Raw genomic sequence first — 26,374 nt, forward strand, 5'->3', positions numbered from 1 at the left:
CATTAACTTCTTTTCCTGGTTCACACACCGATGCTCAGAGCTGAGAAGATTCAAATGGAAGATATCTGACATTTTATTTGAATCAACTAATCTTTAAACTGACTGTTACAGATTTCATGGAGGAAAAAAAGAAGGTGAAAACACAAATTGGGAAAAATTTAGCTACAACATTTGTGTATACAGAATTCCTGAAGACACTGTAAGGGACAAACTATGGGAGTTTTTTTAGAAACGTTTATTAAATTGGAGTTGTCCCTAAGTGATACGGAGCTGTGAATGCAAAGAAGTCTCGGTCAATAGTAACTTACTTTCTAGAACACAGAATTAAGAGAACTGGTGCTCCAGTCTGCTTGAAAAAATGAATGGAAAAGAAGAGCTTACACAGCCAACAGGAAAGTCCTTAAAGAAAAAAAAATTTGCTCCGTGTCTTCTTCAGCGATGGCACCGTAACTTATTACAGCGCACCGGAGGCCACAGAGAATCTGAAGAGGAGGAAGGTTCTGGGAGCTTCACAGGAGAAGAGACCCAATCCACAGAATCCAGAGAAAGTCAGTTTCTCTGTCGATTTGACTTTCCCTGGGTAAGGCTTGACCCTTTAGTTTAACAACACTAAATATAATTTAGTGTAACCATTTCAGTTTAATTTTACACTGGAAGTTACAAATGTCTGCCTTAGAGAACTTGGAGAATAAGCCACTGTTCTGGGAGCTTGTTTTCCTGTTTATTTTGACTACTACCTATTTTGTAATACTTTGATTATTCATAACCTTGAGATACTTCACTTTACCGAGGAGAGGCCCCTCGTAATGCAAGAGCTTTCCTCTCCAAAAGGTTTTTGGGAAATTCTGATTTTGAGTAGAAACCACCGTTCTCTCATTTATTCTGTTTCAGTTAAAGTTCCAAGTTTTGTCAGATGTGTGTTGTGTTTTTTTGTCACCCAAGGCTTACAATGTAAATGCTGTTTCTTATACAAGACATGTCCTTTCAGCAGTATAGTTTACTAACACTTAATGTCAATGCGTTACAAAACCCAGTTAAAAGATGTAAACTTATTGCTGGAATGAAAGAGGAAAATCATCATATAATTCTTTGGCACCCACTTTACCAAAAAAGGGCACAAAAACCTAAACACCCCAGATTTAAAAACATATTTTATTTATCAAATACAAAGGGACCCAATAGGGGAGTTGCAATTCTAATTTTAAAACAAATTCCTTCCAGCTGAGGAAGGACTATATATTTTGGTAAAAGGAATTCTAGACTCTAAAGTAGTGATGCTACTTAACATCTACAGACCTCCTGGACAACGCAAATCACTATTAAGGACCATGTTTGATTTAGTTGCTACAGAGACATCAGGTGTTCTGATATGTGGTGGAGACTGAAATGTACAATTACACCCTACCTTGGACTCCTCAAAAATCAAAATCCTGAATCTCTTAGTACTAAAACAATTTGAATTCAAAGAACAGATCATAGGTTGTTTGAAATTGCTGCACAGTCGTCCAACTGCCCGGATAAAAATGAATGGAAATCTGTCTAGGACTATTACGCTTGAGAGAGGATGTCTTCAGGGGTGTCCCCTAAGCTTTACTTTGTCTGTACTCTTTATAGAGCCCTGGTTCAATAGATTAGAGAAGACAAGGAAATCGAGGAGTGGAGTATAAAATATGCTTATATGCAGATGATGTACTTTTGACCTTGTCCAATCCGGACTCTAGCCTCCCTAAATTGATGACTCGTCTTCAACAATTTAGCCAATACTAAGGTTGCAAAATAAATATACAAAAAACCCAAACTCTAACTTACATCTATGTACCAAAAGAAAACATACGTAAAATCCATAATTTCAAATGGAATACTAACAAACTGACATATCTTGGAGTCACCATAACAAAGGATTTGACAGAAATTTATAACTTAAATTATAACGCTATCACACAAAATATAAAAGTGAACTCAGGAAGATGGGCACCTTTGACAGTTTGTCTGTATGGCAGAATAGAAATTGTGACCTTTTTTTTTTTTTTTTTTTTTTCACAATTTTACCCCGTGTGTTGTTTATTTTTCAGTCCCTGCCAATTGAAATTCCCCAAAAACAACTTAATGAGTGGAAAAGAATGATCTCACAACTTATTTGGCAAGATAAAAACCCAGGGTACAACTTGAGACTCTACAGTTACCAAAAAACCAAGGTAAATTGTCTTTACCTAACCTGGAGGACAATTACGATTACAGCTTCAGCACTTGGTTAGACTTTGTGATAGTAGATACGAAGCAAAATGAAAAGATTTGGAACTTAACCAATTAGACAGTCTTTACAGTCTTTATTGGGTGATATAAGCCTACAGGAAAAACACGTGTACACTAAAGTAGCTTTAAATATAGGGATTAAAGAAGGTAAAAAAATAATAATTTAGAAAGGAAAGTGTGAATACTAAGTTGGGTAGGATATGATACAGACTTTACACTAGCACATTTGGAATGTGGTGTTTAGAGAAAGGACTTGGAAGGGTATTACAGCATACTGTAAAATCTCAGCCAAAACAGATAGGGGCAGATTCTTACCACTCAGTGAAACTCGCAGGTTAAATAAAACTGCTTTTTATAGACAATTGAGACACCACTTTAATAAAAATAATAAAGTTGTAAGGGAGTAGGTGCCTTATTGACATATTTGTGAACACCTAGAAAGGTAAAGTACATAGAAGGTTGATCTCTAAACTGTATTCATATTTACAATCATTCAGGAAGCACTACACCCAATATGTTAAGACCAAATGGGAGAAAGAAGCAGATATCACACTTACAGATGAAGTCTGGTTAAATATTTGTAAGACAAACACCAGCACGTCAAGCTCCCCTCTTTGGAGGGAATATTCCTGGAAGAATAATATTAGATTTTTCATTAACCCTAAAAATAAACCACTTCAGAATAGCAAACTTGAATCTAGTAACTGCTGGAGACAATGTGGCAACACTATGGCTGATCACTATCACATATTCTGGACCCGTCCTGCTATTAAATCTTATTGGAGAGAGAAAACGACGATTAAAAAGGTAAAAGATATTTTTGAAATGGAAAACATTTACCTTTTCTCTAAGACTCTGTAAAGAAAAATTTCAAAGATATGGTCATACAAAATGATTTTCCCATCTCAATCTCTTTTCATTTAACTTTATTTCCTGGACCTTGTTTAGTGCTCAACTGGACTTTTCTCCATTTTGTGCTGAATGGGCACTTGTGTAGAAACATACAACAATATGCAAAGTTTGTATGTATGTAGGTATTTGAAGGTGTGTGTATATGTATGTAGGTGTGGGTGTATGTGTACAGTATGTGTGTATATATGCGCATATATAAAGTAGCAAGATGCACTGTGTATTTCTAAAGAAAAAAAATTAAATTAAATTAAAGTTTGAAAAAAAAAAAGCAGTGGAAGTGAGCAAAGGTAGAGGCAAAGATTAAATGGTGGAAGTTGTAGAAAAATAAATGTTGTACAGAGTTCACGGAGGAGGTGAAACAAGCTTTCGGTGGCAGGTAAAGTTAACAGAGGACTGAGTAGTGAGAGGAAAGAGGAGAAGGAGACTTAGTGGAGGAATGAGGAAGTACAGGAGAGTATTCAAAGAGGTTAGCAAAGAAAAAGTGGGATGATTGAAAAAAGTAGACATAAGTACACAGGCTCAGTGTACAGCAATGGTAGAAAAAGCTTATTGTGACCTGTATGTGAGACTGGACACCAAGGAAGGAGACTGGCTAGACATAGAGACCAAGCTGTTTCAAGGATTGAAATGTAATAACAAGTGAAGAGGGTGTGATGTGATGTAAGTAGTACATTGAGGAGATGATGAATGAAGAAAATGAGAAAGAATGACATGTGAGTGAATGTGATGTTTGCCTTGAGAGTGTTGATGGAGAAGTTTAAAGAAGGTCAAAAGGAGCTTCACTGTGTCTTTGTGGGTCAGAGGGATCAGATGATTAGCTGTTCAGAGAGGAACTGCGGTAAGTAAGGAGTGGCAGAGAAGTATGTGATGGTGGTGCAGGACATGTATGAGGACAGAGACAGTGGTGAATTGAGTGGTAGGAGTGACAGGGCGGTTCAAGGTGGACGTGGGATTACATCAGGTATGCTCTGAGCCCTTCTTGTTTACTGTGGTGAAGGACCGACTGAGAAATGAGGTCTGTGGACTGTGATGTTTACAGATGACGCCGTGATCTGTAGTGAGTAAGTGGAGGAGAGCATGGAGAGGTGGAGGAATGCTCTGGAGAAAAGAGGAGCCAGTAAGAGGAAAACAGAATGCATGTGTGTGAATGAGAGGGAGACAGATGGACACGAAAGGAGTACAGTCAGTGAAGGTGGTACAACTACCATTATGAAAACATGACCAACTTTATAGAGATTCCATTTTGTCAGACACTTCCTGTCACCTGTAGTGCTCTGTGCTATTAGGAATAATGGGGAGGTGCTGTGGTACTACAACTGCGTGAATCCTGAGTAGAAGCTGTCCTCTGCTGTCCTCTGCGGCTCTGGCCTCGAGTCCTCCTGGCCAGCTAAATGCACTTTAAGGTGCCCATTAAGCGAGCGTTTGGCCTGGAAACTTTTCCCACAGACCCTACAGGTGTATGGTTTCTCCCCGGTATGAATCAGCATGTGTCTCTTAAGGTCCACATCCTGCATGAAGCCCTTCCCGCATACCTGGCACAGGAAGCGGCGCTCCTTGTTGTGGAAGCGGACATGTGTGTCCAGGGTCTGTTTTTGGGTGAAGCCTTTCCCACACAGGCTGCAGGAGAACGCCCGCTCACCTGTGTGGATTTTCAGGTGTGTCTTCAGGTTGCCGCTCTGGTTGAAAGCCTTCCCACAGAAGCTGCAGCTGTAGGGTTTCTCCCCAGTGTGGATCCTCAGGTGCATCTGCAGCGCCGATTGGCCCGGGAAGCACTTCCCGCAGATGCTGCAGGTGCCGCCAGCCTCGCGGTGGGAGCGCAGGTGGGCAGCAAGGCTGTCAGAGGACTCATAATGGTGTCCGCAGAGTCCACAGCGGCAGTCCGTGTCTTGCAGGTGAGTCGCCACGTGTTTCACTAACAGGGTCTTCCTATCAAAGGTGTCACCGCAAACTTTGCAGCGGAAGGACGGTATTGAAGTGCGGCTCGTCTTAATTCTGAGGCCGTCGTTCTTCTGATGAGTTGCCATGTGTTGCCGCAGACTGTTCCGTTTACTGAACTCCTCACCACAGACACTGCAGGTGTGCACTGCTGAGCTGCTGTGCTCCTCCATGTGGCGCTCCAAAGAGCTCATGTGACAGAAGGCACGGCTGCACTCTTTACATTTGAAGGCTTTCTCTTCTGCGTGGACACGCAGGTGTGACGTCAGGTTGCCCTTCTGACTGAACCTCTTGCCGCAGAAGTTGCAGCTGTACGGTTTCTCTCCCGTGTGCAACCGCACATGCATTTCCTGTGCCAGGATGGAATGGAAGGTTTTCCCGCAGAAGGAGCATGTTTTGCTTTTGTCCTGGTGCATCTGCAGGTGAGCCTTCAGGCCATCGGCAGAGTCCAGGCACTCCCCACAGTAACCGCAGCGACAGTCTGGGTTGCTGGCACAGGTGTGCAGGACGTGTTTGAGTAGGAAGCCTTTCCCTTGCAGTGCCCGGCCACACACGTGGCAGCTGAAGCTCTGAGCCACACTCGAGCGCCTCCGGTTGCTTGTGACGCTGAGCGCCGGACGGCTACGCTTCTTTCTCCTCAGAGGCCTGAGAGTCCGCCTATGTTCAATCCAGTCACTGTCCGGGTCTCCATCGCTGCTCTCAGAGAGGGGTGGGTGGTAGGATGGCGAGGGCGAAGGAGGTGATGATGGACAGGAAACGTTGCTGCCATCGTGCTCCTCTGGATCGGAGGGATTCTGGTCTGTGGGGTCGTTTGGGTCGTACAGCGTCACTGACTGCAGAGGATCTGAGGAGGAAAACAACAGTTGTCAGCATCAATCAGATCAGAACACCTGAGATGCACCTAGTGATGGCTGAGTTATTGCAGCTAGGGCTGGGCAATATGAGGAAAATCTGATATCACGTTTTTTGGGGGGACTACATCACGATACACAATATATATCATGATATGTTAAATAACCTCCAAAAACAAATGTTATTTTCATATAGTGCCCAAAATTGCACTGGTATTCTCATTCAAATCGACAAACTCTTTTTTTTTTCTTTTTTTTTTACTTTAATACAAAAAATCTGAATAAATTGAAATATTTTATTTTAACCAGTTACGCACAAAGGTTTTTCACAAGTGACTATACATTACAGTATAGGTATGTCCCAATTCATAGGCCGCATACTTTAGAGGACCTGGCCTTCGCGGTCTATGTGGGCCAGGTCCTTTGAAAGCCAGAAGTGTGAGGCTGTGAAATGGGATGGTCTAGCTTTCAGATTTGCGTCACCAGCTGTCGCAGTGGAGTTTAATAAACTCAGCCGTCTGCTCCTTGCTCGCTAATACATAACATGACATTGGAGTAAATTCTCGACCATCTCACACTTCTGTTTAATCATTTCCTGTTTGACGTTTATTCAGCTGTGTGAAAACTATAACTTTAATCTCAGCTAAACCGATTTACTCAGAAACAAATAAAACACTGAAAAAAGGACCCGACCCATCCTTAAAATCTGGGGAAATGAAGGACACAGTTGTTGGCCGCATTTGGAGCAGCCTTCAAATTATGACAGCCTTCGTCGCCTGGCCGTGAGGTAATTGGCCTTCAAATGCGGCCTCTGAAGGATGTGGCCTATGAATTGGGGCATACCTTATGTCTCTTTCTGTGGTCAACAATAGACCTTTAACAAGCAAAAGATCATAGAAACAAAAAAAGTACATCAAGCAATAAATTCACGAGACAATAAAACAATTGAGATGAAAAAGGTGCTCTTTTGTGCTTATAACATATAAAAACTGTAAAATAAAAACGTGATGACCTCAAATTACAGAAATAAAAGTCTAGAGAGTGACCAAGAACCTTTATAGGTAATTGCAGCTGGTTTATTTAACATTTTCTTTAGGGTGTGGGGAGACGCTGACATGTGGAGTTTAAAACATTCTTAATTTTGCAGTGGATGACTTTTCAGCTGGTAGAATAAATTTGTGGTACTGCTACCTTTTGCGGCAATATTTTTACGGCATGTTTTGCAAATTACCGCATTTTATTCAGCATCGTCCTTGTGAAATCCAAATGACAGCGACTCATTCCCTCACTCATCTGAAACTCCCGCTGTCGCCATATTTTTTCCAACTGGTTTTCCAGTTAGGAGTGGGGATTAATGTTGCATTTGCAGCATGTAGGCAAAAAAAAACTTAGTGAGTTACATGCAGACACTCTAATATTTCCATGGCAATTTATACCCGATGATTACGATTAAGTCATTTTTAACCATCATACGTGGAAAAACTTGCGATACATTGAGTATATTCGATATATCACCAACCCCTCATTACAGCATTGTAATTGTGTGTTTCTGTCTGTGTTTTGAGATATGTTTTGATCCATTTCCTCAGAGGCCGCTTTCGAAAATCAAAACATGTACTGAATGAGTGAGCTTGTTAGATGAAAGTTAGACTGACTCAATGCTCCATCCTGTGGTGGAAACCGGTATTACAGTAACTACAGTAAGTCTGACCCCAAAGGTTATTTCTTCATATTCTGTTTTAGTTACATTTACAAGGTTTTCAACTCCTTTTAAAAATGGAATTTTAATTCCTTTACTCTGATTTTATTTAGGATAAATCCTGACATCAGCTGGATGAATGCTTTCAGATGTAATGCAGATCGAAGCACCTTTATTTCCAGGTGTTACTCAGTTTGTCCAATCCAACAGGGATGATAATGCCGAAATGCCAAGTGTTTGAAAAAAATAAACGGGATTTTCTGTGCTCTTCCCACCCTCCTCATCTGCTTGGTGCAGATCAATGCAATTTACATTAACATATGGACCATTTTCACCCCAGAGCCCCTAGAATCACCAGCTTTGGTCTGAGCATATGCGATCCGATTCCTTTATTTGGAAAATGTGAACACAGAATCAGGCTGTGTGGTTTGTGTTACCCTGACGCGGAAGCATCTTTAATTTCTGACTTAACCTGCTGAGATTTCCAGGCTGCTTGGAGCATCAATAGAATAGAATAGAATAGAATTCTTTATGTGTGTGAATGTGTGTGTGAATGGGTGGATGACTGGTTGTGTAAAGCGCTTTGGGGTCCTTAGGGACTAGTAAAGCGCCATTTACCATTTATTGTCATTGCACATGTCACAGGTACAAGGCAACCAAATACAGTTTGCATCCATCCAGAAGTGCTTTAGCCATGATATAGATATATTACAAATATATATTAGCAATAATATAGATATGTAAGTATATTACAGAAATGGGTCTATTATGGTATATTATAATGTACACGGTATGAAGGTATGTTATGAATATGCTATAACTATAAGTATGTACAGGCTGTAGTGAGTACAAGCAAACATACATCATACCCGCAGAGCAGTGAACAATTTAATGTATATTTTTAAGATTAATATTGTCATGGTGATGATTCTGAAATACTCTAATGCACATACCTGCACACTGCTCAGTCACTTTAATCTCAGCTGTCCTCTGACTGGCTGTTTGCACAATGGTGGTATTTCCTGTGTGTAGAAGAACCTCGGAGTTAAACCAGTGGAGAAACAACACACAACAACACATACACTGGATAATAATATAACAATATGTACATGCAAATCCTAAAATCTGTCCCACCAGCAAAACAAACACATTTTAAATCCCATCTATAAGGTGACTGACTCATGAGTGACCATTAAAACATAGAAAAGCTTAAAATAATCTATAGAATGTTCTTCCATGAAAAGCAAAGACATGAACACATGTTTTAACCTGATGGAGACCTCCTGTTCTTTAAGGTGGGCCCTTTTTAAAGAATTTCAAACTCCCCACGCAGCTCAAAGCTGCTCTGCTCACAGCAAAGCTGTTGGACCTTTTTAAAAGTGACGCAGCAGCATCGAAGCAGCATTGAAAAAATCCAAGTATGTAAATATCGCTCAATCGTCATTGTCACGCTCACGATTTCCACATAGATTTGTGCGTGTGCACTGTTGGTAAATGAGGACCACAGCCTGTGAACACAGCTCACCGTGCTATCAGCTCTGTTACACAAAGCGGAAGAAGCATGAACATGCTCCAGAAACAGCGCCGTCTCTTCGGAACCAAAAAAGCGTTTAAAGTGGACTGAAAAGTGGAGGGAACAGCTGATGACCCTCAAATGGAGAGTGTGTGTTACACGTGCTGGAAAGCAGCGTGAGTAAAAGCATCACCCCCAACAGACTGAAATAGTATTTCTGCGGTGGCGCTTACACTGAACCTTTATGACCGATGAGACTGCAAAAGCTTATTAATTCGAAGATCAAATATTTCAGATTTCTGCTGACTGGAAAAAGAGAACGATCAGCTGTGTCTCCGTGGAGCCAGTAACTCATTAATCGGTGACAATAACCAGCTGGTTAGCCCATACCGAGGGTCCTGTTTGTGTTCTGCTTGGGTCCTGCTTGCGTTTTGCGCGACACTGACCTGCCGCTTGGAGCCGGACTTCGGGCTTGAGCACGGCATCGAGCAGCCTCCTCTGACGGCAGATCTCCCGCTCCGAGCGCTCTACTCTGTCCTGGTACTCCGCCACGGTCTCCTCCAACAGAGCGACGATCTCCTCCGCGGCCGCCGTCAGCCGCTCGGTCAGCAGCGCTCTCATCGTCGGGAGCTCGGCTGCTTCTTCTCCCTTCTCCAGCCGTAGCAAGAAGTCTTCGGCGACGGCGCTGATCCGCTCGTGGACCGACACCCGCAGCAGCTGCACGGTGCACATTCTGCGGCTTCTCCCTGCCGGGAGCCTCCGGGACAAAGAGAGCCAGCGGGAATGTAAACACGCTGCGAGTTCCGCGTCGAGGAGCGCGGTGCGGAGAGAGCGAACAGCGCCCCTGCTGAAGCGGAGGCTGTCGGAGTCAGAGGAGAGTTCCGGAGGCTCCTTGCTACTTTCTGGTTGTGAGGGACATTTTTAGCCAGAAGTTAACGGCATGTGAGTCAGCAGCTGAAGCTGGAACAGATCAGAAAGCCCTGAGAAAAAGGTTTCACATTCAGTGATAACAAACCATGGTTTACTCCGAATCTCAGCAAGGTCATTCTGGTGATCCACTGACAGGTGCCCCTTCATCTGTCAGTGGATCACCAGCTTCCTGACTGACAGGCAGCAGCTGCTGAGGCTGAGGAGCATCACAATGCCACACACAGACCATCAGCACTGGCCTGCCCCAGGGGTGTGTTCTCTCCCCACTGCACTTCTTCCGCTACTCTGATGACCACACCTCAGGAGAACCATCTGTTAAACTCCTGATCCAGAACAATGACAAGTACACATGCAGACAGGAGGTGATGCAGTCAGAACCTGGAGCTGAACCCACTGAAGCCTGTGAAGATGACAGTAGACTTTTTGGAGAGAGTCTATAAACTACAAACTATTTTTAGTTTTCTTTGCTCTTTTTTTTTTTCATTTTCTGTGTTCTCCTGTAAGTCTTTTGGCCTTTGTTCAATCAGCCATTTCCTCCTCTCGTCAGACTCCAGCTCTGTCTCTGTGGGGCTGCCTCCTCCCTACAGCCTTGTGAAGAACAAGTTCAAAGTATTTGAACTTCGGACTGATGTACTGCAGTTGAGTAGAACTACTTACATTTCTCCGCTGTTAGAGACTCTCAGTAAACCCACCAGAACAATGGATTAAAATGTTCTTATACACAATAGAAAATTCAAGCAAAACACTAATGGAATACTGCAACATGATACCAGCTTTAGAGTTAAAAAACAAACAAAAAAAAACACACACACTGGGCTGAACATAAGACCCTCCACAGAATGTCATGTCACCCTCAACTCTTTGTTTCTAGTATATTTTTGTTTGTTTTTCAAAGAGAAACTTCATTTATAAACTTTAGCTAATGGATCATGGTTTTTAAGTTAATGAATAATAATGACTGAAGGCAGCTCAGGTCTGAAACCAGTACATCAGCTGCCCTTCTGTGGGTCCACCAGCTATAGGAGGAGTTTGGTGCTCTGTGGATAGATACCGGTTAGGATGGAGACTCAGCGAGGCTCAGGGAGGGGCAGCTATCTGCTGCAACCAGATGGGGTGAGGGGTTGTTACTGAATAGCGTGTTTATTTCTGTTGTAACTTACAATTGATTTTCAGCAATAAAGCTATGTTGTATCCTGGAACTCTGGCAGTTTTTACCTTCAGGTTTAGATTTGGCCAGGACACACATGCAAAGTAAGATATGTGTAGCTCCTTTGGGCCTGAAGAAGAACAGCCCAACTCCACACTCAGAAAGATAAATAAAATGTCAGTTTCCCCAGCATTCAATGAAATTTGTGTTATTTTCTGCTGAGCCACAAACAGGCAATTGTCATGTTTCTTACCATCACTGACTAGCTTTACTCTGTCTGCCTGTACTTTACAAAGCCATCTAACCACGACTATGACTCCCAGCAGTGGCATCATTCTCCGGGCTGTGCCAGGATCATCTGTTTGGTTGGAATTTGCCTTTTCCTTGGCTCGAACAAAGTAGTCTCTGAGTTGCTTCCACTTTTCATGGCATTTCTCTACATTTGTTTGCTAACCAGGATGCCCTTTATGCTCGCTACTCCTTTGTAGGACTAGCTAGATGCTGAAGTAGTGCAACTGCAACTTATGGTAACCCACAGTTCCCTTCCAGTGTTGTAGCAAAAACAAAACAAACGAACAACAACAAAAAACACTTTAACCCCTGACTTTGGCAGAAGTCGCCTCTCTTTATGCAGCACCCCCTGGTGATGAATAAACAAAGAGGATTGGCTTTCATGTGTTACTTTTTAGGCTCAAATCCGTTTGATGTTTGGAGGCTCACAGTGACATGAATTAATAACTCCTCCAAAATGCATTAGACCAGGGGTGTCCAACTCCAGGCCTCAAGGGCCGGTTTCGTGCAGGTTTTAGACATGTCCTGTATCCAACACAGCTGAATTACTGGCTAAATTACCTCCTCAACATGTCTTGAAGTTCTCCAGAGGCCTGGTAATGAACTAATCATTTGATTCAGGTGTGTTAACCCAGGGTGATATCTAAAACCTGCAGGATACTGGCCCTTGAGGCCTGGAGTTGGACACCCCTGCGTTAGACCAAACGAGGCTTTATTGAAAATGTAAAGAGCAGAAAGTACAGATATTTGCTTAAAAATATATGGAGTAAAAGTAAAAAGTATTCAGAAAAAAATACTCAATACTCAATTAAATTACAGATATTTTTTAAAATTCTACTTAAGTACAGTAACGAAATATTTGCACTTCTGTATACTGTATATTTCCCACCTCTGTCCTTGTTGCTAGGATGCTGTCTTTTTCACAGCGTTGCTAGGAAACAACAAACTGAACCGAGTTTGTTTCCGGTTTACAGACCCAAGTTGAGGTTACTGAAACGGACGATTGGAGCTGGCTCTTCGGTGAGTTCTCGGTGTTTTAGCGGCAGTATGGAGATCGTTCATGTTTACTCGAAGCTCCGCAGCGAGTTCGGCCGTCAGTGTCTGTTTTCGGATCGGCCTGCTGAGCTGCTGCTGGATCTCCCCCCGGACCCGAGCCTGACCCTCAGCTTCATCCAGAAGAGCCCCCGGGACCAGGCGGTGCAGGCATGTTGGGAGACGTCAGAGCACCAGGTGAGCCTCACCCTCATCCCAGCGACACATGACCTGCAGCCACACGCGTGGAAACCAGCTTTAGCTCATTTTTACCTACTGTCTCAAGTGTGCGTTTGATTTCGTGCGTGTGTGTGTGGGGGGGGGTTGGAGCTATTTGTTAAGATGTTGCTTAATCTTTTGTTTTGTTTTTGTTGTTTGTCTTTGTAAGACAGCCAGGACGAACTGTAGGGTTGTTTTCTATAAGCAACGAGCATGCACTGAGGTGGGCCTATGGTTTTTTTTACCAGAGCACAAGAAGCAGCAGGAAACAGAACTTTAAAAAAGTCACTTATTACTTCATTCCAAGAAGTTTGAATAGAGGTACAAGACCACAATAAGTGACCGTGATCTGCCAGAACTTCCCAGTCCCAGTTTGTTATGTGGTCCCTTGGGAGAATTAATTTCCTGCCACATCATAGACTGTGAGCACGATGCTGATGGTTTTCTCTCATTTTCTACTGCAGTGTTTCTTTGTAGCTTGTAAAAATGGAGATGATCTATTTTTCTGAAAACACCTCAGGCTGTTGATGAGTTTTAGAAATATTTATTAACTGTGGACACTGTCAGATTACCCTTCTTTACACAGAGAAATGTGAATAGTCTAGAGTTATCTTGTTAGTATTGGGCTATTATGGAACAGTTAGAGTGCTCCAACCAGTCTTGAGAATAACTAAAATGAGTGTTACGAGTGTGAGTCTGCAATAACTGATCACCTACACACATCTTGAACTGGATTGCCAGATGGGTTGAAATTATATACACAGTAAATGGACTGGTTCTTATATACACAATATGTCTCATTCACCGATTCATAAAAGCACCTTTTTTTATCTAACATCTAAAGATGTTCACATGCAATGAATGCATCAGAAAGCAATTCAGGGTTAAGTATCTTGCCCAAGAGATGCAGCCTGGAGTAGCCTGGGATTGAACAACCAATCTTCTGATTAGTGACCTGCTTTACCTACTGGGCAACAGTACACTATGTGAATTGCCTGTCTGTGTGAAGCTCAGGTGTTACTTGTTGTTTTCAGGTGAACACAGAGCGCTTTGAGACTGGAAGCTGTGGAATAAACCACATGGAGGGGGGGTGGCCCAAAGACATCAACCCTGCTGAGATGGAACAAACGATCCGTTTCAGAAAGAAGGTGGAAAAGGACGAGAGCTACATCAACAGTGTTCTGCAGCTGGGCAGCGTAAGTTTCAAATGAATCACAGCAGTCTACCGCAGTCTTACTATTATGCACGTTGGTTGGATGGATGTTTGGGTTGATGCATGTTGGTTGGGTAAATGAATGTTGGCGGGCCAGTTGCTGGCTTTATGGATGTTTAGGTTAATGCATGTTGGTTGGCTGGATCAATATTGAATGGATGCATGTTGTTTATGGATGTTGTGTAGCCCACAGTAACAAACAGATAAAAGTAGAAACCTTTTGTTGGAATTATTACTCAAGTGGTAAATGCATTTCGATGAAAAAACTTTAAACTCTAAAGCTAAACTCAAATTAAATAATTGTATAAAATTAAGTTATTGTTGTGTTTAAAACACTTTATTGTTTGTTGTTTATTAATTTTTGTTTAACAATTTTTATTTTTTAATAATGTAATAATGCCTAATAATGTAATTTAATTTTTAATCAATGAGACTTGTTGTCCTGCCTTTAACTTTTTCCTGTTCAGTTACACAGGTTGGGCGATATGTAGAAATTTTCCAACTGACAATTGTCAGTCCAGTAACTGATGATAGGCGATATATTCGCATAGGCACAGACTTTTTGTTAGGCAGAGCAAAGAAATCATGCACGGACTGATCTGCGCTTACCAACAAACTCCTCAACATACACTCGAATCAGTTATCGGTTGAAAAGCTTTTCCCACGGGATTGTTCAAATTTTCTTCTCCTTCTAAACATTGCTGGAAATTCCTATTTGGCTTGCTTATGAGCACCACTGGTGTTTGGACTTGCATTTACATCCACCTGTAATGTGATTGTCGTTTTTGTCCAAAGGACAGATTAGTGACAGGAAAGGGGCACTTCAGGGGGCCAATCAAATTTGAGCTTGGGCCAGTGCCTCTGTGGCCCTACCCCTAGAACTGTCCCTGGGTCTAGAACATATTGAATTTAATTTTTTCCTGGGCATGGACCTTCTTCCCAGTTTTCCTTAGTTAGGTCCAACACTTCCTGGGACTTCCTGCCAAACAGCAACTCAAAGGGAGAAAATCCTGTGGAGCCCTGGGGCAGTCTGTACAATCTGAACAACAGATGGTCTAACCTGGGATCCCAATTGCTTTCATCCTTGTGATTAAACTTTAAAATAAGTGTTTTTCGTTTACTAATTCGTACAGTTTTTTTTTATTGTGCGAGACATGGACAAAGTGCCCTTGTATGTCTTTCGGGATGGTGTCTCAGGAGATGAGAGTCTGAAACAGCGCTTGCGCCACACTCTTGCAGAAATGGTCAGTGCTTTGGGATATTGCATTGCATAATCCACCAGAACTAATACAAAGCAATACCCACATGAACTCTACTGAAATGGTCTGACGGGGTCCATGCCAATGTGCTCAAATGAAACCTTCATTCATAGTAAGGTGAAAAGATGCTCTCAGAATGGCTGGCTGGTTTACCAGCAGATATTCCGGGCAGGAAGTTTTTTTCATATCCCATGTAACCAGCCATTGGTTTGTAATGAGTAGAGTTGGATGTCTTGAGACCGGTCTTGGTCTCGAGACCACTTTTACGTGGTCTTGGTCTTGTCTTGGTCTCAATGGACTTTAGTCTTGGTCTTGTCTTGGTCTTGGATCCCTCGGTCTTGTCTTGGTCTCGCTGTCTCGGTCTTGCTATCTCAGATCGACATAGTGGTCGGGAGATTTGGAGTCAACAGTATCCATGACACACAACGTAACGTTCGATAATGTGTCATGTGCAAAAGCATCAGCTCTAAGAGCTGTGCTTAGAGAGTGCTTTGTAGTGAATCAGAAGAGTCTACTCCCATTGAGCAAGAGCCGGCTTCTCACTTAATTTCCTTTAGCTGCTCAGCTCTCACACAGTGACTCAGCTATGCTCCAATCCCTCCATATTGTGGCCAATCGCATGCGAGGATATAGGATAATATCATTATGTGAAAAACAGAGAGGGTGAGAGACGCGACAGTCAAGTGGAGCGTGCGTCTGTCCTCTCAGTAAGTGAGTGAGACAGTAGACAGTGGTGAGGAGGGCTGTGCGAGTGCATCGCAAAAACATAAATATGCCTGACACCCGTAAACGAAGCAGCATCTGGCTGCAGTTTAAAGACTTTTTTTGTCTCGGTCTTGGTCTCGTCTCGACTTTGTCTTGGTCTTGACTCGGTCTGTCTTGGTCTTGGTCTTGTCTTGGTCTCGATACCCTCTGGTCTTGGTATTGTCTTGGTCTTGGTTTAGGCGGTCTTGACTACAAGTCTAGTAATGAGCCACCTGGAAAATAATTTCCCACCAGCTTTTTGGCACCATCAACTGGGAGTGTGCTTGCTCTGTGCAAGCCTTACAATTCAGTTGGTATAATCTCTCCCTGATAATCACAAAATAAAATGTTAGTTCTTTGTCAGGACGGCACCATTAATTTTTATCACTTGGTCAAAATCTGAGCGTAGAGTATCGTCATGGGACTTCTCTGGTGAAAATTCTTCTATGGAGCAAATTACAGGAACCGGCAAAATCAGTAAAGGCCCAGTTGTTTCCTCCTTCCAATGGTCAGTGACCTCGTGTCACCACTGAGCGCAGCACAGACATCATGCACCAATCTGTTACCAAAATCAAGGTGTGCGTTACGCAGAAGCCATTCGCAGCCTTTAGTGTATATATTTTGCCCCTTTGTGTAATTTCCACTGGTCTTTGGCCAGTGTTATAGAAAGTTTGAGGCCCACGCACCGATATCAGTGGACCCACTCCGCTGTTCCTGCCGGGAGCCCCTTCACAAATTGTTGCAGTACAAGGAGGTTCGCAGCTCTCTTTTCCTGGTCCCAGCTTGCTACTGAAGTAGGTGAGGCATGATTAGAAAATGACTGCCAGCCATGCTGGCCAGTCTTCCCCAGAACTGCCCCCTGAACCCACAGCCTCACCCCTGGATTTTGCCTTGCACAGCAGAAGAGTACATAACAAACTATGACATTTGAGATTTGATTAGTTGAATGTCTGTGTATGATGATAGCGACAAACCAATAAACCGATCAGTGAGTGTTTCTGGCTCATTCTATGATCTCATTCTAATGGTATCATGTTGTCCAGGTCATGGAGCACTGCATCAGACAGAACAATGCTGTGGACATCTATCAGGAGTGTTTCGAGGATGAGGAGGTGGTGGAGGAAATTCAGGAGCCACCATCAGCCAAGACCGTCAATGTCTTCAGGTATGGCTGACACAAGGGTTACATTTTCACTCTAGTGACTGATTCCAATAAGAGAAGTAGTAAAAATTAATGACAGTCATATTTTATTTATGAAAATCATAAAATTATAATATTTCATAACTCAGTAACAATCAATAATCATATGCCCAAAACTCATGAAAATATGGTGATGGAATAGGCTGGTGAATAGGATGTTTGAAATAGAAATTAAAATGATGGAATAGTAATTCTTAAGTGTGTGTGTGTGTGTGTGTGTGTGTGTGTGTGTGTGTGTGTGTGTGTGTGTGTGTGTGTGTGTGTGTGTGTGTGTGTGTGTGTGTGTGTGTGTGTGTGTGTGTGTATTAAACCATAATAGAAAGGTGAATAAACTAGTGCTTTTGTAACAACAGCTGTCAGGATGGGGGTGGGCTGGAGGCTGCATTCCCTACTATTTTTGTTTTATTTTTAAAACTGTGTATATACTATATATTCTGTGTATTTATTATCTCATTCTTATTTCCTGTGTATGCCCTGTCCTTATCTTCAACGTCATGCTGCTCTGTTGTATGTTAATTGCGCCTTGGGGATAAATAAAGTCTCTCTGATTCTGATTTATTTGTGTTTGTTTAATTCAAAAAAGGAAAATCATAATCAAAGTCATTGGTAAAGGGTTGGGCCACCTCTATTTTAAATGGCTTTATTGGTGGAGCAGGGAAGAGCCCCAGCTCGGGGTTGGCACCGTGAATCAGAGAGAATTTAATCTTTGCCCACACTGGCTGATGTGTGAAGACACACCTGACTCTCTTGGGGGTCCTTGATCCGATACAATCACCTCGTGTTGTGGTGGAGCGTGTGTAAGTCTGACTTTGATTCTGATTTTCCAAACACAAATAAAACAATGCTTTCAGCGGAGCATGCAGCCTCCAGCTCCCCCCTTCCTCAGAGCTCTCTATTGTTCCAAAAATACCCTTTTTATTGTGATATAACACATTTATATACACACACACACACACACACACACACACACACACACACACACACACACAGCCCCCCAAAAAACTGTTGTCTACATAGGTGGCCCTGTTTTGTCAAAAGCTAAACCTTTTTGTTTAAAATGACAACAGCCCACCATTATGAAATATTATTCTGTAACTTTAATTTCTATCTCAAACATCCTATTCATCAGCCTTTTCCATCGCCATATTTTCATGATCAGATTTTTGGGCATATCATAATTGATTATTACTGAGTGATCAGATGTCATAATTTTATGATTTTCATAAAAATTATGACTGTCATTAACTTTGCTACTTCTCTTATTATGTCCTCAGTTATAAATCACTGGGTTGACATAAGGTACATAAAATCCCTCCTGATGTGCCATCTTGCAGTGTCCGGGGTATCTGGGGAAGTAGCTGAAAACAAAGTGAATCTTAACTAAAAGAGAAAAAAGACAAAACCTAGAAGATGATTGCTAAACAAATGTCAAAAATGTTAAATGAAAGCAAATACACTCCTCTCCACAGAGCATGAGTAAATCATCAAAACATATACAGCCACCACACTGCAAAGGGACGCTAACACTGGAGCTCTGCTGTCGCAGCCTAAATGCAGAGGACAAACAGCTGCACACAAAGGCAGGAGAGAGATCAAAAACATGCACTGGGTCAAAATCACAGCATGTCATGCTAGGCCTATAACCCACACACACCTTGTCCGATCCTTGGCCAATCAGCAGTCCGATTGGTAATTGTTGTACTTTCTGTGTCCTCAGAGATCCTAATGAGATCAAACGTACTGTCACCAGCCTGTCCTGGCAACCTGATGGGGGCAGGAAGCTGGCGGTCGCCTACTCATGCCTTGAGTTCCAGAAATCATCCAAAGACATAAGCCTAGACTCCTACATCTGGGACATTGGTGGGTCAGAGAGGCCACAGATTGACTTAACACCACATCAGGATCAATATGTTCACTGCACAATGTTTTCTGTTTCAGAAAACCCGAACAGACCAGAGATGATGCTGAAGCCAGCATCTCCACTTGTCTGTCTGGACTACAACCCCAAAGACTCCCACACTCTGGTGGGGGGAAGCTATAACGGACAGATTGGTGGGTTCAGGTCTACACATAGTCAGAGAGGTGAGCTTCTCTCTGTTACCAGGTTTATTTACCTATACGTGTGTTTTGTTTAGCGTTCTGGGATACCCGGAAAGGGAATCAGCCAGTGGAGTTTTCTTCTTTGGAGCACAGCCACAGAGACCCAGTGTACAAGATCATATGGCTGCAGTCCAAGACTGGAACCGATGCCTTCTCTGCCTCCACCGATGGACAGGTAGACTGATAGATGGTTTGGCAAACCCTTTGAAACCCTTTAAAATAACCCTTTATCTGTCTGTCAGGTTTTGTGGTGGGATGTCCGCAAGCTAGCTGAGCCCACAGAGCGTCTAGTCCTGGACCCAAGCCGGGAGGGGAACCTGGACCAAGCTTTAGGGGCTATATCTCTGGAGTTTGAGCCCACCATGGTGAGAGCTGTTTCCGTTTTAAGTATTTAACAGTTCTCTACTAATGTGGCTTCAACTTCATCATTCTTACTGAATGCGTTTGGTTCTGTTTGGTAAGCTCCAACAGTGGACTTGTGAGTATCCCCACTGCTGCCTGCTGCCTTTCACGCTGGATATCTTCATTCTGGTAGTCTGGTTTCAGTGATGGAGCTATATGTAGGGTGATCCTAGATACATCCAGTCCGGATCACTCCACTTCCTGCACCATGATAACATTTAAAATGATGTGAGGAATCCTATTATCATTTAAACAAAGAGAAAGATCTGTTCGCTGATTATAGAAAATGTTCTGATACATAGATAGTTGCATCCATTCAGGGTTGGACAGTGGGATGTGTTCACTCTGTAGATAGTTACTGATTCAAAGTTGAACTTCGAAGCAGACTAAAGTTGTGAGTAAAAACAGCTGAAGCCAGAATGGCTGTACAGCAGACAGTTTACAGCAGTGAGGTGGATCAAGTTTACCTGAACACTCACTCCTTTTGTATAGTCAGTTTCACTTTCTTATTCTGGACAAAATCCCAGAGTACAGAAGAACAGGCAGTAGAAACAGCTTGGGTTCAGCAGCATCACTCTGTAGAACAAACCACAGCTTTGATATCCTACATGATGCTGTGTGGAGCTTCAGTGTGGTGTGTTATGTTCATCTGCTGTCTCTGTTTGTTTGGAAACTAAGCATGTGAGGATTGGTACCTAATCTACTACAGACCAAATCTACAGGTCTGCAGTAGACGGGTTTCTTTCAGGATTTTCTTTGTTCAGTCATGAACTGCCAATATAGATAAACTTGCAATTCAGTTTCAATTATATAGAGCCAAATCACAACAACGGTTGCCTTAAGGCACTTTCCTTGAAGATTGTGGGCCAACATGGTTTAATTTTTCTTCAACTCAGACTCAGAGATATTCCAAATCATTCTTTTTAATTGCTCAGTTAAGAAATCTTTAGTAGAATCTGCTACTGTAGGAAAATGTTTTGTAGCACTGTGCTGTCATACTTTTATTAGCTCAGTTCAATTCAGCTTTATTTCTATGGAGCTAATTCACAACATTTTAAGAAACATTTAAGCAGAACAGATTTTAACCAACCTGCTGTATAGTGTTGGATACATTATGGCACAGAGACACTCCAGGAAATCTACGTGGCATTTCTGTTGCAGGAAACATGGTGGTGGAAGTGTAACTCCCAATACTAAAACCTCTTTAAATAATTATTTTGAGAAAGTAGATGATAAGCCCCTGAAAGAGGAACTGTGATGGACAGCTCAGCGTCAGATAGGCTGGTTTGAACATGTGCAGAGGAATGACAGTGAAAAATCTGGACAAAGGATGAAGAAGATGGAGCTGCCAGGCAGGAGGAAAATAGAAAGATCTCAGAGGAGGTTCATGGATGTAGTGATTGAGAACATGCACAGGGTTGGTGTGACAGACAAGGATGCTGGGATAGGAGGAGATGGAGGCAGGTGACCTGCCGTGGAGACCCCTAAAGGGTGCAGCTGGAAGAAGAATAGTAGGCAAACTTTTCAGAATTTTTAAAACCACATTTGCCTGGTGACTTCAAACATGCAGGTTTTATGTCCTGGTGACCATTTAAATAAAAGTTCATTTCAATAATGCCCAAATAGTTGCCCAGAGCAATAAAGAGTTGTCTGTGAAGTTGCGAGAGCTGCTTCTTTAAGACAGTGTATAGCATGTTCCTAGAGGCTCATTGTTGTCTCACAATGTTTTGCCCTAAAGTGAGCCTCCCAGGATCATGGCTTCACCAGTTTTAGGTGTTTCAGTCTCTGTCATTGGTGTCTCTGCAGCCAACTAAGTTCATGGTGGGGACGGAGCAGGGCCTGGTCATCTCCTGTAACAGGAAGGCGAAGACCCCAGCTGAGAAGATTGTCTGTACATACGACAGCCACCACGGACCCATCTACGCCCTGCAGAGAAACCCCTTCTTCCCCAAAAACTTCCTCACTGTCGGGGACTGGACTGCTCGCATTTGGTCTGAGGACATCAAAGAGTCATCCATCATGTGGACCAAGTAGGAATCAGTGATTGCAAACCTCTGATAATAATTCAAAACAAACTTCCCCAAAAGTTGATTCTGTTCATCTGGACGTAGAGTTTTCAGTGGGAGAAATGTTTCGTCACTTGGATGTCACAATGATGCCATAAAGTTTCACAAAATAATATGCAACAAAGCATTAATGCAACATGATGCATTGTTGCTCTTTGATCTTTTCTTATGACCTCCAGGTCTTCCTTCCAGATGGTCATTCTGCTCAGACTCAGCTATATCTTTCTCTTTGTCTCTTTGATACACAGGTATCAGATGTCGTACCTGACAGATGCCTGCTGGAGTCCAGTCAGACCCTCTGTCTTCTTCACAGTGAAGATGGATGGCGTGCTGGATGTGTGGGACATCCTGTTCAAGCAGAGCGACCCCACGCTGAGTCTGAAGGTGCTCCGACCTGTCCTACAGCTGGCTGATGTTGCCGTTTCTTGCTGTTTCTGATGTTAGTGTGTGTTTTGGGCTCCAGGTGTGTGACAAATCTCTGTACAGCCTCAGTGTTCAGGACAACGGGCGCTTGGTGGCCTGTGGCTCTCAGCTGGGTGAGGCCACGCTGCTGGAGATCTGCTCTGGGCTGTCGAACCTCCAGAAGAATGAAAAGAGTCTGCTGGCTGCTGTAAGGAGACACAATGACAAACTGACCTGAGGTCTTCTGACTGCGTGATGAGCAGCTGTGTTTCTCAACACTTCTGCAGATGTTTGAGCGGGAGTCTAAGCGCGAGAAGATCCTGGAGGCACGGCAGAGGGAGGTCCGTCTAAAGGAGAGGAGTCGCTCGGAGCAGAGCAGAGAAGAGGAGGCGGGCCGTGAGGAGGGAGAGGAGGACCCCAAGCAACTGATTGCCAGAGCTGAAAGTGATTTCTACAGCCTGGTGGAGGCAGAGGTGAAGAGGAGGGAGAAGAAGGACGAGGTGATGAAGGTTAGGAGGAAGAAGAGGAGTTTTTCATTTGGTTCCTTTAACTCTATTCTGACTGCTTTTTGGTCATTTGTTTTCCAGGAAAAAGATATCTGTGAAGAGAAAGATGTGAAAGATGAAGAACAAAGAGGAACATCAGAATGAAGGAAAACACGTTTCTTTTTTAAAGTTAGCAGCTGTTTTCAAGCAGATTCTGTCACTGTGCTGCACATTTTACATTTAGTTCAGTAAATGGTGATCTGTTTAATGAGCACTTTGTGTGTGTTGGACTGTTTTATACCAGTATTGATAATATTTTGCCTGTCTTCTGTGTTCATGGGGTGTCTAAATTTCCATGAAATGAAGTCTCAGATTTTAAATAATTAACTTAGTGGTGCTGTTGAAGCTTATCAGAGTGAGAATAGTCCACATGTAGTCATGAAAACCATCTCGTACCCAGTGCTGTGGACACCCTGAGACTTGGATATGTCTCAGCTTTGGCAGGTGGAGAATCATCTTGTTATGTTTACAAGTTCTGATCCTATACGCAACTTCCTGCAGATCATTATCACATTCAGTCTTTTTATATCTGACTGCACTTCATTTCTTATTCCAGAATTTACTTTGGGTTCCTATATAAACCAGCTGCTGGATGGGCAGTTTCATTGTAAAAGCCACATTAATTTAAACACAAGCTGCAGTTTCATAAAGGATCTTAGCTGCTGAGAACACTAAAGGGTTATCAACAATGAATGAATATCAAGGATCAGATTAAGCTGAATACTTTAACCAGATCAAATCTTCACAAGAATTTCTGTAACCTGTAAATGAGAGTTTAAAAGCTGCAGAACTTGTTGAATGATGTTTATGATATTTTGTCGTCCACTTTTTGTTACCCCTGGGCTGTAAAAGGCTGATGGGGTATTTTTATCATCCTGCAGGGCAGCCGGCTGGCCGGCAAGGTCACCATGTTTGTGAATACGATAACCTGAGACTGAAGTGGTTTCCATCCCTCCACCCATCCATCCATCAGTTCTCTTCTGCTTTTCCTGGACCAGCTATCACAGGGCAAGGCAGGGTTAACCCTGGGCAGATCGCCTATCTGACACAGAACCAAGTGGCGTAGGAGCTTCAAATTGATACCGTAGGTGTATGGTATCGTATGGTATGGTGTCCTCTTGGACAAGTTCAAATCTCAATGACCACGACCTCAAGGTCAAGTTTTCTGACAGTCTTGTGACTGTGATAACTTGGGAACGAGGTGACATGTGCTCTGATAAATAATAGGGCAGTAAGCCAGAAATGGATTTATAGATGAAGTGATACCAATGAACCATCATGCGTAAGGCCAGTGAGGACCAGCCAGAGAATATAAAGTACAGTGGTGATTAGAGCCAGTTATAAATCTTGATGCCCCTTGATAGACAGACTCCAACAGATGAAGAGAGTGAGCAGAGGCATTCATTTAATTATGTCACCGTAATCCAGGAGAGGCAAAAAAAAAAAAGTGGCAGCAACGGTAAAAGAGAAACATGATCTGTTTCTGAAAAAGAGCACGAACTTCAGCCTCAGTTTCTTTAATACATGGTCAATGTGTGACTTAAAGAAAAGATTGGAATCAAAAGTCAAAAGCTTTTTATAGATCAATAAAAAGAGCTGGCTTCATAGCTTGGGATCCTCATCTGTAACCTTCCGGTTACAGATGAGGATCCCAAGCTCCTGAACCACGGTCGCCCTAGCACCACACCTTTCAGCCACTGTTTTTCGGATATTAATTTGGCTTATTTTAATAATATGCCAACATCTTGTGTAGTAACATGTTTTCGTATTATATTGGTTTATTTTCAGTATTTTTCTTTGTTGTTGACTATTTGGAATATAACCTGTAATGTTGATAATGGATCATGTGAGGTACTGCACAGCATCATGATTCATTATTGAAGAATGTGATAAATAAATGCTTTGGTTTAGCGTTTGAGATTAAACAGTTCTCAGATTTAATTTATCTGAGTGTTTCTTAATTTTAGACTAGTCAGCTAGCATGTTTCCTGTTTATTTTTTATTTCTTTACTTTTAAACTAAAATTCTAATAAGCACGCTTATATAAGATAATATCAACACACCTATGCATTTCCATGAAGTGGAGTTAACAACCTTCTTTTCCTGTGAGGTCTTTAATCTGTCAGACCTATGATGAACTCACAGAAATGGACAACTCTCCAAATGGAGGATCTGGAACATGGAGAGTGGAATACGGAAACAAATCTAAACAGTTTACCTAGAACAACAGAATTTGAGATACCAGAGAAGGTGAAACTAGCATCACACCCAGCTGTTGCTTCTACTATAACAAAGTGTGGAGGGAGGACTTCCTGTGTTATGGCAAATGAGCTTCAGTGATTAAAACTGAAGGACAGAAGATTCATTTCAGTGCGTAAAAACTGCTCAGAAACACAAATAACTCATTTTTTAAAGTCTGTTAGTATTCCTGCTGTAGTGACGCAGCTTTGTCTCATATAAGAGACAAAGTCAAAAATATATTTACATCTTTTTAAAGATGTAAAATACCACCAGTGTTTGGGACATTTTAATACCAAAAAACCCCAAACAAATTTGATGTTAAAAAGCTGGGAGCAGCTCTACCTGCGGGTACGTTGAAGCCTGAATGAAGGCACATCAGCATGCAGTCATGAGAGCACACAATAAAATGGAATTGGAGGAGGATTTGCCATAGTCCTAAAACAAAACTTTAATTATTGACAACTCAATTCAACACAAGAGTTAGAAGCCATTGCTGTACAAGTATGGGTGAATGAGGGAAATAAATAAATAATAAATAAAATAATGCATTTGTATATCCCATGTAGGCAATTAGAAAAAAACCCTAGAATTGTACTGTATTATGTCTTTATTTTGAACATGTTAAAATAGTATAACAACAACAGAGAAAAAGAGACAAAACAAAAGGGAAAACAAAATAACAATTATAAACTACTTACATGTTCAAAAATCAGTAGGAAGAAGCATAAGCCTAATCAATCCTGTTGATTAGGAGGAAAGATAGTTTGGTGTGGGGAATTCACAAGGGAATCAGAATGACAGTAATGGGGGACTATTAGAAGAAATAACTGATGATATATACAGTGGCTTGCAAAAGTATTCGGCCCCCTTGAACTTTCCTACATTTTGTCACATTACAGCCACAAACATGAATCAATTTTATTGGAATTCCACGTGAAAGACCAATACAAAGTGGTGTACACATGAGAAGTGGAACGAAAATCATACATGATTCTAAACATTTTTTACAAATAAATAACTGAAAAGTGGGGTGTGCGTAATTATTCAGCCCCCTGAGTCAATACTTTGTAGAACCACCTTTTGCTGCAGTTACAGCTGCCAGTCTTTTAGGGTATGTCTCTACCAGCTTTGCATATCTAGAGACTGAAATCCTTGCCCATTCTTCTTTGCAAAACAGCTCCAGCTCAGTCAGATTAGATGGACAGCGTTTGTGAACAGCAGTTTTCAGATCTTGCCACAGATTCTCGATTGGATTTAGATCTGGACTTTGACTGGGCCATTCTAACACATGGATATGTTTTGTTTTAAACCATTCCATTGTTGCCCTGGCTTTATGTTTAGGGTCGTTGTCCTGCTGGAAGGTGAACCTCTGCCCCAGTCTCAAGTCTTTTGCAGACTCCAAGAGGTTTCCTTCCAAGA

The 26,374-nt window shown here is 42.2% G+C and overlaps 2 protein-coding genes across 2 annotated transcripts; one reads left to right on the plus strand and one right to left on the minus strand.

Annotated features, from left to right (window-relative positions):
* Positions 1–433: 433 nt before the first annotated feature.
* dnai2b (dynein, axonemal, intermediate chain 2b) lies at positions 434–22,865 on the plus strand. The gene is made up of 13 exons (XM_065471374.1): positions 434–580; positions 12,506–12,761; positions 13,817–13,978; positions 17,042–17,163; positions 18,917–19,059; positions 19,138–19,251; positions 19,335–19,474; positions 19,542–19,664; positions 21,508–21,731; positions 22,016–22,151; positions 22,231–22,377; positions 22,457–22,678; positions 22,757–22,865. The coding sequence occupies exons 2-13, from the start codon at positions 12,579–12,581 to the stop codon at positions 22,817–22,819; spliced, it is 1,779 nt and encodes a 592-aa protein (XP_065327446.1). The 5' UTR covers positions 434–580; positions 12,506–12,578; the 3' UTR covers positions 22,820–22,865.
* On the minus strand, positions 1,997–10,067 carry LOC135933278 (gastrula zinc finger protein XlCGF57.1-like). The gene is made up of 3 exons (XM_065471367.1): positions 9,610–10,067; positions 8,604–8,672; positions 1,997–5,944 (listed from the first exon to the last, which is right to left on the minus strand). Exons 1-3 carry the CDS (start codon positions 9,893–9,895, stop codon positions 4,476–4,478), a joined length of 1,824 nt encoding a protein of 607 aa, XP_065327439.1. The 5' UTR covers positions 9,896–10,067; the 3' UTR covers positions 1,997–4,475.
* Positions 22,866–26,374: the final 3,509 nt, after the last annotated feature.

This window comes from Pelmatolapia mariae, linkage group LG22, assembly GCF_036321145.2.
Source record: "Pelmatolapia mariae isolate MD_Pm_ZW linkage group LG22, Pm_UMD_F_2, whole genome shotgun sequence".
Taxonomy (NCBI): domain Eukaryota; kingdom Metazoa; phylum Chordata; class Actinopteri; order Cichliformes; family Cichlidae; genus Pelmatolapia; species Pelmatolapia mariae.

Bases quoted from the DNA above. Each gene is read 5' to 3' on its own strand.
- LOC135933278 (XM_065471367.1), bottom strand. From the start codon at position 9,895: ATGTGCACCGTGCAGCTGCTGCGGGTGTCGGTCCACGAGCGGATCAGC. The intron at 8,673-9,609 runs GTCAGTGTCGCG...TTCTACACACAG, and splicing joins AGTCCGGCTCCAAGCGGCAG to GAAATACCACCATTGTGCAA. The intron at 5,945-8,603 runs GTATGTGCATTA...TTTCCTCCTCAG, and splicing joins AGTGACTGAGCAGTGTGCAG to ATCCTCTGCAGTCAGTGACG.
- dnai2b (XM_065471374.1), top strand. From the start codon at position 12,579: ATGGAGATCGTTCATGTTTACTCGAAGCTCCGCAGCGAGTTCGGCCGT. The intron at 17,164-18,916 runs GTATGGCTGACA...CTGTGTCCTCAG, and splicing joins AAGACCGTCAATGTCTTCAG to AGATCCTAATGAGATCAAAC. The intron at 22,152-22,230 runs GTGCTCCGACCT...TTTGGGCTCCAG, and splicing joins ACCCCACGCTGAGTCTGAAG to GTGTGTGACAAATCTCTGTA.